Source organism: Eptatretus burgeri, chromosome 12 (genome assembly GCF_056783735.1).
Source record: "Eptatretus burgeri isolate ZD-2024b chromosome 12, Ebu_testis_v1, whole genome shotgun sequence".
Classification (NCBI taxonomy): domain Eukaryota; kingdom Metazoa; phylum Chordata; class Myxini; order Myxiniformes; family Myxinidae; genus Eptatretus; species Eptatretus burgeri.
This window is the reverse complement of record NC_140972.1, coordinates 90,718,644-90,731,143: the sequence shown is the minus strand read 5'-3', so window position 1 is coordinate 90,731,143 and position 12,500 is coordinate 90,718,644. Positions and strand designations below refer to the sequence as shown.

Here is a 12,500-nt window from a genome sequence, read left to right as displayed (position 1 = left end):
ACACCTGGTCGAACCGGATTTACTCTACTGGCAGCGGTAGATTCACACAACCGACTACCACTTTGCCACCGACCTTTCCGGCTCGATGCAGTCGAGCAGGATCTGCCCAGGACGTCCCGGCTATGATAGACCGATTACCGGGGTTGAAACCCCACTTTTACTCAGACCCGGACCATGCTAGACAAATGTAAGAAGGGACAGAAACAGACTGGGAACATTTCTAATTAATTTATTAACAGTAAAATAAAGACAAAGGCAAGACTTGGCACGAATATGCAAGCAGGGAAATATGTAAAATAAACAAAAACAGTTACTCAGTTCAACTTCAAGATGGGCCCATACGCAGACACACACACAAAAAAAAGAAACCCCAGTCTTTGTTTGACCCTCGCAGCCGTGAAGAGAGACAAGCTGGGGGTCAGAGTCGGTGGGTACCTGGTCGTCAGAGGGAAAGCGTGCTCTGGAGTGCAACACCTGCTAAAGGTAGTCGGTTTGGTCCCAGTCGCACGTGTGGGACCCGTGGCTCGTGGCAGAGCTCGCATGGCGAATAGTCGGGGTCCACAGAACTCCTCTCCCCATAACAGCCACCGTGAAGAATGAACCAGACTGCTCACAGCCACCGTGAACAAAAACTGCCTTACCTAACCACTGTGAAAAACTCCTGCTTACTCAGAGAGTCTCGGAGATATATTGTTGTGCCGGGATCGGTGGCGAGGACGACCGCGAGACGGAGCAGTTGGGCCGTCTCCCACCAAACAACGGAATGGAAGGTCGTCACCCCAGATAACTCTGGAGTCAACAGGTCACTTAAAAGGACCGGGGCCACCAATATTTTGACGGCGTGAGGTAGGGTCCACTTGTCTATTCCAATTTACCTAAGTACCCATGCCGTCTAACTACCGGGGAAGCCACACCCTCGGCCGACTTTGTCCGAACGGAGTCGCTGTTACCGACTTGGATCCGGCGTAACAGAGCGGGGATTACCAAAGCCTGCCGGACCAAATGAACAACTTATGGCACAATCGGCATTCCTAATTCTCAAGCCCGAACCATACTGGGTCAATGAAAGAAAGCACGGACAATGAACTGGAACATTTAACAGTTATTTATTTACAATAATAAGACACAGTGAAGACGTATTCCGAATATACAGGCATTGTACAATGTGCAATCAACACATACAATTTCTACTTATAGGACGGTGCCACCACAGACACACACACCAAAAGAAAATGGACCCGGATTATCTTAATTTCGACCCTCGCAGCCAAGGGGATAGATAGGCTGGAGGTTAGAGTTTGGTCGGTACCTGGCCGCCTCGTGCGGTTTGGCCCACGACTGCAGGTGTGAAACTCAGGGTCGTTGGCAAGCCCAGACACGGTATAGCGGGGTCCAGGTGGGGGCCAGGGTCGCTTCTCACAGAGGGCCAGTGGAGATTCCTGGCTCGGACTCCGGGTTATTGCTCGACAAAATGAGAGATGGAAGTCGACGGCTGTGGAATAGTCATTGGACCAGCTTGAGACATGGCAACAACGACCACCAACGATGCACACCAAGAGCAATGGCGACCGCTTTCTCCTCCGACAATTCCAACCAAACTCCAGGGAACACTAATGGGAGCCTGGCGATTCTTATCCCTCCCCCGGGCGGGGTGGGGTGATCGGTCCTCTGAGGTAATCTTTGCCCTGATTGGACAGGGTTTCATGGGGTGATATCTGTCCCCCTCTTATTGGACAGGGGGAAAACCCTGCCTTTCTGGGGCGGAGTCGGTGTTCTGAGGTGAGGAAACCTCCGCCCACGTCCGTGGTCGAACGCACGTGGGCAATGGTGTCGATGGTGCGAAGAAGTGAAGGATTGATTTGTTGGCGTTGGGTATTGCGAAAATCTAACAAGAAAGCAACTTCGCAGCGCACACATGTAATTCCCTTTAGACATAGGGAGGAATCTAACTACCGTATACACATACTTATTGAAATAACTAAGCTTAGGGACTGATGTCTGTGTGCAAATGGCTTCCAGATTCGTAACAATATCTCCTCCCACCACGGGAAGGGGCTCTTGGCGAAAAACGCCTCGCTATCCACCCCTCATTGGACAGGGTCCAACAGCCCACCTTTCCGGGGTGGGGCCTTTGCCCCTGCCAGGAAACCATAACCACTCTTTCCACGCAGGGTCAAACTTGATGAGTAACAGTACAACGCTGCAATGGCCCTCCCAGGAAACCCCAGCCAGTCCTCCACACGGGATCACACTCAACGAGTAACAGTATCAACATTGCAAAGGAACGTTGGTGGTGCAGCTGGTTGGCGGTGGATCGTGACGGGCCGAGGGGTCATGCAGATGGCTTGTTGGTTGTGAGATGTAAAGATTTAAGAACCTAACTAAAAGAAGTCGCAACGCATGTTTTTGATTCTCCCACTAGACAAAAGGAAAGATCTGACTACACATGTACTTAACGGGATAACTGACTTTTGGGACCTGTAGGTTGAATGCAAATGGTTTCCAGATCCATAACAATATATATATATATATATATATATATATATATATATATATATATATATATATATATATATATATATATATATATATATATATATATATACATATATATACATATATATACATACATACATACAGTGGGGAGAACAAGTATTTGATACACCTGCCGATTTTGCAGGTTTTCCCACTTACAAAGCACGTAGAGGTCTGTAATTTTTATCATAGGTACACTTCAACTGTAAAAGATGGAATCTAAAACAAAAATCCTGAAAATCACATTGTATGATTTTAAAATAAATAATTTGCATTTTATTGCATGAAATAAGTATTTGATCACCTACCAACCAGTAAGAATTCCGGCTCTCACAGACCTGTTAGTTTTGTCTTTAAGAATCCCTCCCATTCTCCACTCGACCTGTATAACTGCACCTGTTTGAACTCTTTATCTTCATAAAAGACAGCTGTCCACACTCAATCAATCAGACTCCAACCTCTCCACAATGGGCAAGACCAGATAGCTGTCTAAGGACATCAGGGACAAAATTGTAGACTTGCACAAGGCTGGGATGGGCTACAGGACAATAGGCAAGCAGCTGGGTGAGAAGGCAACAACTGTTGGAGCAATTATTAGAAAATGGAAGAAGTTCAAGATAAGTCAATCTCGCTCAGTCTGGGGCTCCATGCAAGATCTCACCTCGTGGAGCCTCAATGATCATGAGAAAGGTGACAGATCAGCCCAGAACTACATGGCAGGACCTGGTCAATGACCTGAAGAGAGCCGGGACCACAGTATCAAAGAAAACCATAAGTAACACACTACGCCGTCATGGATTAAAATCCTGCAGCACACGCAAGGTCCCTCTGCTCAAGCCAGCGCATGTCCAGGCCCGTCTGAAGTTTGCCAATGACCATCTGGATGATCTAGAGGAGGAATGGGAGAAGTTCATGTAGTCTGATGAGACCAAAATAGAGCTTTTTGGTTTAAACTCCACTCGCCGTGTTTGGAGGAAGAAGAAGGATGAGTACAACCCCAAGAACACCATCCCAACCGTGAAGCATGGAGGTGGAAACATCATTCTTTGGGGATGCTTTTCTGCAAAGGGGACAGGACGACTGCACTGTATTGAGGGGAGGATGGATGGGGCCTTGTATCACGAGATCTTGGCCAACAACCTCCTTCGCTCAACAAGAGCATTGAAGATGGGGTGTGGCTGGGTCTTCCAGCATGACAACGACCCGAAACACACAGCCAGGGCAACTAAGGAGTGGCTCCGTAAGAAGCATCTCAAGGTCCTGGAGTGGCCAAGCCAGTCTCCAGACCTGAACCCAATAGAAAATCTTTGGAGGGAGCTGAAAGTCTGTGTTGCCCAGCGACAGCCCCGAAACTTGAAGGATCTGGAGAAGATCTGTATGGAGGAGTGGGCCAAAATCCCTGCTGCAGTCTGTGCAAACCTGGTTAAGAATTACAGGAAACGTCTGATCTCTGTAATTGCAAACAAAGGTTTCTGTACCAAATATTAAGTTCTGTTTTTCTGATGTATCAAATACTTATTTCATGCAATAAAATGCGAATTAATTCTTTAAAAATCATACAATGTGATTTTCAGGATTTTTGTTTTAGATTCCATCTTTTACAGTTGAAGTATACCTATGATAAAAATTACAGACCTCTATGTGCTTTGTAAGTGGGAAAACCTGCAAAATCGCTAGTGTATCAAATACTTGTTCTCCCCACTGTATATATGTTGTTGTTCTTCTTTCGGCTGCTCCCGTTAGGGGTCGCCACAGCGGATCATCCGTTACGAATCGCATACCGATTTGGCACAGGTTTTACGCCGGATGCCCTTCCTGACACAACCCTGGTCACCTCTTAAGACACAGAGATATGGATTGGGTTTCGCCATGATTCCAGGCTGCACTACACCCTCTCATAGTGCGGCCCAGCGCAGAGCCCCCGTCCTCAAGCGATCCTCCAACCCAAGACTCCGAGTAGCCGGATTACAGGCACACGCCACTATATATATATATATATACATATATATATATATATACACATATACATATATATATATATATACATATACATATATACATATATATATATACATATACATATATATATATATATATATACATATATATATATACATATATATATATATATATATACACATATATATATATACATATATATATATATATATATATATATATACACATATATATATATACATATATATATATATATACATATATACATATACATATATACATATACATATATACATATATATATATATATATGTATATGTATATATATATGTATATATATATATATGTATATATATATATGTATATATATATATATATATATATATATATATACATAAATACATATATATATATACATATATACATATATATATATACATATACATATATATACATATACATATATATATATATATACATATATATACATATACATATATATATATATATACATATATATATACATATACATATATATATATATATACATATATATATACATATATATATATATACATATATATATACATATATATAGTCATGCGCCGCTTAACGACGTTCCGGGCAACGACGGATCACATATACGACAGATTTGCCAGCTCTGAAAAAAAAATGTCGCTGAAAAATTCCAAACGCTATTTATTCATCTTTCTATAATCGATGCGAGAGGAGATTGTAAGCTGCTGCGAACAACACCGATGGCCGTCATGAACAGCACAAAGGTAAAACTAACGCGTCTTCAGTCTCTCTTGGATGTGTTACAATTGCCGACAGTATTCAGTACAGTAACATGCTGTACAGGTTTGTATCCGAGGAGCAATAGGCCATACCATATAGCCTAGGTGAGTAGTTTTGTGTAAGTACAATATTCGAAAACGAAAAAAAAAAAAAGATGTTCGCACAATGACGACGTCGCTTAACGACGCATTTCTCAGAACGTAACCCCGTCGTTAAGTGGCGCATGACATATACACATATATATATATATATATATATATATATATATATATATATATATATATATATATATATATATATATATATATATATATATATATTGTTACGTTTGAGGGGGGGTATGCATTCAAAGGGTAATTAGGATGTTTAATTAGGTATGCCATGCTGTTCGAGTTTACCAGGATCTCGATGTAATAAGTAGCAATTCAGTGGTGATAAGTTGTCTAGTAAATGTTCATTTCTTCAAGGGGGGAAATGATAATAGTCACGTAATTAGATAGGGACACGGGATAGGGTAAGTGTGTCTGCGTAAACCCCTTTTGGTATTCTCTGGAGACTGGCCGTGACGTCACAGGACAGTGCAGCGGATGGCTCCGCCCCGTGATCACGATTGGCAGAAGGCGACGGCGGTGGGCCAATAAACGGCTCGATTGGAAGTGACGAGAGCAGGAGGATAAAAAGGTTCTGTTCGGGGTCGAAAAGGAAGAGGAAGAAGATCTGGACAGAAAGATCGTGGTTTTTTTTGGTGTGGAAGCTGTTGCGCGGGGAGCGTCCTTGTTGTTGTGCTGATGCGATCGTGTTCTTGATAGTGTCTTGGAGCCTTGCTGAGCCTCGTGCCTCACCTTGGTTGGCTCTGGGGTTCTGCTGACTCGGAGTACGGGGTCGAACGGCGGGCGGACCTGCCTCCCTCTCCTGCTCGCAACTTGGCGCCAGAACTGGTTCCCTGGCGGCTGTGAGCGGACTTGGGTCAAGACCAGGAGGTCGACAGCACCACGGTTTCTCCTGCCCCCCTGACGAGAGCAAGGCCAGCTTGTCTGACGCCGATCCAGGGACAGTTGCGTCCACACCACGGTCCAGCCTGACCACCAGAAATAGCTACGTTGTGTGTGTGTGTGTGTGTGTGTGTGTGTGTGTGTGTGTGTGTGTGTGTGTGTGTGTGTGTGTGTGTGTGTGTGTGTGTGTGTGTGTGTGTGTGTGTGTGTGTGTGTGTGTGTGTGTGTGGGTGTGGGTGTGTGTGTGTGTGTGTGTGTGTGTGTGTGTGTGTGTGTGTGTGTGTGTGTGTACTTGGCGCCTTAGAGGGATTGAGAACTGTATATTCATTGGAATTGTCTGTGTTTTTCCCCACGCCCGATCCCACACCATCCCGTCGAATCGCCCCGGATCCCTCTTCTTGCCGAGTCTTGTTATTTCTGGTAATAATAAAAACAAATAAACATCATCAACTCAGTGAAAAGTGACTCGTGCCACCTTCCTCGTCCCGTTTGCGGTAGAGCGATTAGAACCGCCATGTTTGGGTTATAAATAAATAAACCGCCTCCATCGTTTCGGCTCATTCTACGTTGGCGGGACTGTTCAAGTCCCGTGGACGTCACAATATATATATATATATATATATATATATATATATATATATATATATATATATATATATATATATATATATATATATATATATATATATATATATATATATATATATATATATATCTGATTCCTCCCATCTCATCTTCGGTTATCCTACACAATCCTAGGGTGAAGCAGTTGCTCTGAAACAACTTGCCTTCTCTTCCTAGAAAGCAAATCTGCCCAAAGGCAATCTCGGTGCATTCCAGAAATATGCAACAAGAGTATCCACTCAGGAGAGCCAAAAACCAAAATCTGCCAAACCTCAAGAATGAACTTTCAAACTTGTCTCCCTCCTCTAAAACCTGGTGGCGCCTTGTTAAGTCTCTGGTGTATCCTCCCCTTCCTGCTCTTGAAATGGCACCAAAGCTGACTGCTCGTGAGGACGAATGCCTCATTATGTTTGCTTCCAAATCTTGTGGCCCCAACCCCTCACTCGTGGTACCCATCCTTCCCAGTCATACCCAACTGCTCCTGGATTTTGTTTTTTGTACATGGGAAGGTGGAGAAGGTTCTTTCAACCATCGACACTGCAACTGTGCTGGACGGCATCAGTTCGCGTGTCCTAAAAACCTGCTCTGCTAGTCTTGAACATCCTCTCTACCCTTTTCACGGTCCTGTCATTTGCACTGTCATCTTCCATCTGCTTGGAAATCCAACAAATCACTGCACTATGTAAAAAAGGTGCAAAAACTGAACCCCTCAACTGCAGACCCCATCAGCTTGCTTCCAAACATCAGCAAAGTCATGGAATCTATCATCGCAGTTGATATTAAATCCTTCATTTTCTCCATCAACCTCATCTCAGATCACCATTTTGGATTCAGACCAGATCACTCCACCTTGGACATGCTGCTTCTTCTTACCCAACAATGGATGGAGACAATCAATATCAGACATGAGATCAGGGCCGTCTCTCTGAACACATCTCGCACATTAGATTGTCTGGCATCCCACCTTATTCTCAAAACTTTCTGCCTTTGGCATCCACGGCCAACTCTACAAATGGCTTTCTGATTTCCTCAACTCATGTAGCCAACGTGTGGCACTCAACGGAATACTTTAAACTCCTCTCCCTGTCAAAGCAGGTGTGCCCCAAGGCAGTTATCTGGGCCCAGTCCTATTCCTGATCTCTGACTCTGGAAAATCCTCTTTATCTATTTGTTCTTGACTCTAATGTCTTCCCTCTCATCAGGTATTGGGGTGGGGGGGGGATTTAAATCACAAGATGGTTAAACACTTGGAATGAGTTTTTCAATCCTGATAAATCTCACACTCACATTCTCTCTCCGAAAGAGCCATCTGGCAACCCCCCCCCTGCCCACCCCATCAATGTTTTTTCACAATCTTCGAGGAAATTCAGCAATTCAAACTCCTGAGTCTCACTATCAGCCATGATATTTCCTGGACAAACCACATTTTAAAGTTTTCCTCCAAAGCCAGCTGCCGACTGGGTATCCTCTGCCGTACAAAGTCCTTCCTTGGCACTCCTGAGCTCCGATCAATCTACAAGGCATTTATCCGCAGCATGATGGAGTACTGCTCTCCCCTCTGTGATAGCTCCCCTGCCTCACATCTTGCACGGCTTGATGCTGTGGAAACCAAGGCCTCCAAGGTTATTGGAATCTCCTGTGTTGCATCTGAGGCTATGGGACAATCACTTCAACATTGCAAACAGGTCAGTGGTCGCTCCATCTTATACCGCCTCCTCTCTGGTCTTGCACCTCTTGTTCTTTCCATGATTTGTCCCACCCCCCCCCCACCCCGCCCCCTAGGTTTCTGCAGTGTTCACATCAACCCTCTTCTCAGAAAACTACCTAAATCCAGGATCACTGCTCACCTCCACTCATTTGTTCCTCTTTTTTTCCCCACCCATGGAATAAACTTCCACATCCTCGTCAATCCCATTCTTCCCCCCAGGTCTTCAAGACAGCTGTTCACCGCCATCTCAGATCATCCCCAATACAAAACCACGATATTTTCTACCCTCGTTAACCCCACCAAAATCCCTCATAAGTTTCCAGTTTTTCCTCGGAGTTTCCTTCTCAATTCATGCACGTTTTGCATCCTGTTTATCTGTTTCCTTCTACTCAGGTCGGTGTTCCAGCTCTTCCACGAGCCCAGATTATGCATAAAATAATAATAATAATAATAATAATAAGAAAAATAAATAAATAAATCCTGATGGCTGAGACCACTTCATATTCCAAAAATCACCTGTGGTATGTGAGACTCCTGGATTTCCACAGTTTTGATTCTAGTCGACAAATCAATGACATCCAAGTAGCAAATACAAGAAGTGAAGTTGATTGGATCAAAAATATCTGATATATGGAAGGAGAATAAAAAAAAAATAATAACAATGAAATGGAAATTAACATTTTTACCTTCTGATTGTACCTTCCGGAAGGGCAGAAGCAACAAGGAAAATGTGTAAGCCAATAAAAATCCGCAGCAGGAGTAAGCAAACTCCAAAAGGAAGATATACAAGGAAGATGAAAAGAGTAAATGGATCACTGAACAACCTGCAAAAAAAAAAATTAAAAAGAAGAAAATAAAATTGAAAGTTACATCAAGGGATAAACTGTTCAGTGCATAAAAGGCAACATTTACAGATTACAAGCTCAAACATATAAATTGCATGCCTCCAATGTGGGTAACAAATGACACGTTCACAAAATGTTGAGGTCTGAAATACAAATGATCCACAATCTGGAGAATACCGGGAGAACGGGTGATGGTTGTTGAAAGAACCACCAAAATCATGGACTTTTTGGTGGGTTAAATGGTCATGTCAATAACTTGAGCAACCCGACAATGCTCCAGATAACATTCCTTCAAAAAAAAGTGGGCACTCCGATAAAATTAACTTATCTATCAAATCTCTGTCCAAATAAGACTGAGATGAGATGCACCCGAGAAGACTCCGCACCATTACGTCACATATTCATCTACCACGGTAGAAGCACGATGAAGTGCCTCGTTTTTTGTCTTTTTTTTTTTTTTGCCAATTTAATTATCTCCACGGGGGGACGGGGGGGGGATATTGTTTAATTGCCTCTATCTGTCCGTCTGTCATGTTAGTTGCACAGAAATTCACCAAAGTCAGCAGTTATGATCACATGGCAAGAATGTGCAAAAGCAGTATCACTTTTGGCTTCGTCCCCTAGGCTGAGAGGGTCAAAAGGGAAAACACCGAAAAGGCAATTACAGAAACATTTTTCATGAAACCTTGTAGATGCAAATAAACATTGGGGGAAACCATGAAATATGTGACGATTTATTGGATTTGACCCCGAATTTATGACTCCCGGGGGAGGGGGGGGGTTGGAGACTGAGGATCACAGGGGTAAAAATGGGAGGGGAGAAAAAAAAAAACTTTTAACTCTAAATTTGATATTGAATCATTCCTGGTGGAACTTTTTGCCATCGTTCAACTTTGCTTTAAGTGAGAAGCGGGTTTTGCGACGGTGCACCATCGGCCTCGCTCAATTTCTGTTGATTTTCCAATCCACGATACGGGGATCCCAAGTATTAGATCAACTTGCACGTTGTCTATCGACTACATGACAGTGGTGTCATCTGGCTACCCTTGTACAAACTCGCTATGAAGAGGTTTTGATTCTCTGTTTAAAAAACAAACAAACAAAAAGTCACGTGCAAGGATGTATCAACCTTGGCACGCCAGCTCCATATAACCGAGCGTGAGCGGTGATTCACCAATTAAAAAGCTGCATGTGGAAATTACATCCTTAAGCTCCTGTAATGTGAGGCCTAAGCTTGCACACCTTTTCTTTCAAACAACCCCACGAAGTAACCTGGGACTGAGATCGAGCGCTCTCACGGGTCATGAAACGTTGCTGAACCGAGATTTGATGTGACCATTGAAATGTCACACGGCGTGCATCAGAGGTGGTCACACACTGCCGAAACTAAATGCTACTCAAGGTGAGGTACCAGAGATGTAATATGGGGATCGAGGCATCTTTACTATGACAATATGAGGGTTCACTGTACTTGTGTGACCTCTTTCATTTGAAAAAAAAAAAACAAAAACAAGTATGGCCCAATGACCCTGTTTTTTAAGTGGCATACCCAGGGGTGGATTGAGCAGTCGGGCATCGACTGAGGGCCGAGGCCAGCAAAGAGCCTGTGCTGAATAAATAAATAACAATGTTTTGTTTTTCAGAAATAGGAGAGAAAGGAGATTTAAATATAGTTTATTAATTGTTGAGGGTTGAAAAATCGATTTCGATTGATTCTGGAAAATAAAAAATAAAAAAAAAATTCAGTGAAGTCAATAAATATTTTACCTGCTTTAAACAAACAACATTTACCACTGTTAAAGCTGCAGTTTCAAACTTTACAGAAAAATTATTAACCATAAATGGGCATTATGAACTATAATGACAAAACGGGGTTTGTACAGTCTTTGTCCATACAAATCATCAACCATCTTCACTCGTATTTTTTGCTCATCCTATGGAGAAACCCCACAGTGTTCAATGGACGACGAGGGTGCGAATTGACCCGGTCAGTCCGAAGGTCCCGCTGTCTCCATGAATGTACATCATATACAGCTGCAGTGAACATTTGTTTTTCTCGGCAAAAACCTTCAGGAAAATGACTTTTGGAGAAATAATAATTTTGTGCGCGTGTGCATTTTATTATATGCCGGTTCAGGCAGTTTGCCATGTTATATACTTATTACATACTTAACATTCCATGACGTTTTGGACTGTGACTCTGTCTCTGTCTTTCTCTCTCGATCGAGTGCAGCCTGTGGCTGCTGGTTGCATCATTGGTTGGGACGTGGCGAAGCCGCTGATGCAGTGTCCCCCTTACCAGTACACTGGTGCTCATTTTGCCGACCTCGGAAGGATGACAGGCTGAGTCAACCTCCTGGTGTATATTCATTCAGCGGCCAACGGGGCTTGAACTCAGGACCCTAGGATCCCAAGCCGCCACCCCAACCACTAAGCCAACACCAGGCCGTTTTGGACTGTAATATATGTACTTGTACTCTGCAACACGAGGTGCACCAGTTTCTAGTTTGTACATTGCACATATTTCTTTGAAATTCATGTTCTCCTTATTGTTCTGCATATTTATGCACAAATGTTTGTTTTAGAAAACTTTTACTTCGCACCAAGCGTCATTCAAAAAACGTTATGTCGGGGACCCAAAGACCCCTTTTTGCCCAAGGGCCCAGAATACCGGGTGTCCGCCCCTGGACATCCCACAAGAATGCTCGACAATGAGGGTTTTTTGGTGAATTTTCTGGTGACATTTCTTTTCTCTTATTGAACCCACAAACTTGCACTTCCACTGTTAAACAAAACTGCTCAGGGCAAAGCTTGCCTTTTCACTCGTTAATAGCTGGAAAGAGAACTCATGAATACGGACGGTTTCCTGCAGTTTGACATTTGCAAGTAAAACACGTACTTGATGAATATTTGTGCAACATTGCATTGTTTTTGGGGAAACACATAAACTACTACAAGGTAGCTCGGTAGAGCACATACCTCCACCACGCAATGCCTGATCCATGACAACATATCGGGCCCAATACATTTTTGAAATAT

The 12,500-nt window shown here is 43.2% G+C and overlaps 1 protein-coding gene across 4 annotated transcripts in view; it reads right to left on the bottom strand.

Moving 5' to 3' along the window:
* AUP1 (AUP1 lipid droplet regulating VLDL assembly factor) overlaps window positions 1-12,500 on the bottom strand; it is a 77,419-nt gene that overhangs the window by 56,432 nt on the left and 8,487 nt on the right. For all 4 annotated transcript variants that reach the window (XM_085848854.1, XM_085848853.1, XM_085848855.1 and 1 more), the window contains exon 2: window positions 9,303-9,440. In XM_085848854.1, the coding sequence (XP_085704980.1) occupies window positions 9,303-9,440 (138 nt within the window). The remainder of the gene's footprint in view (window positions 1-9,302; window positions 9,441-12,500) is intronic.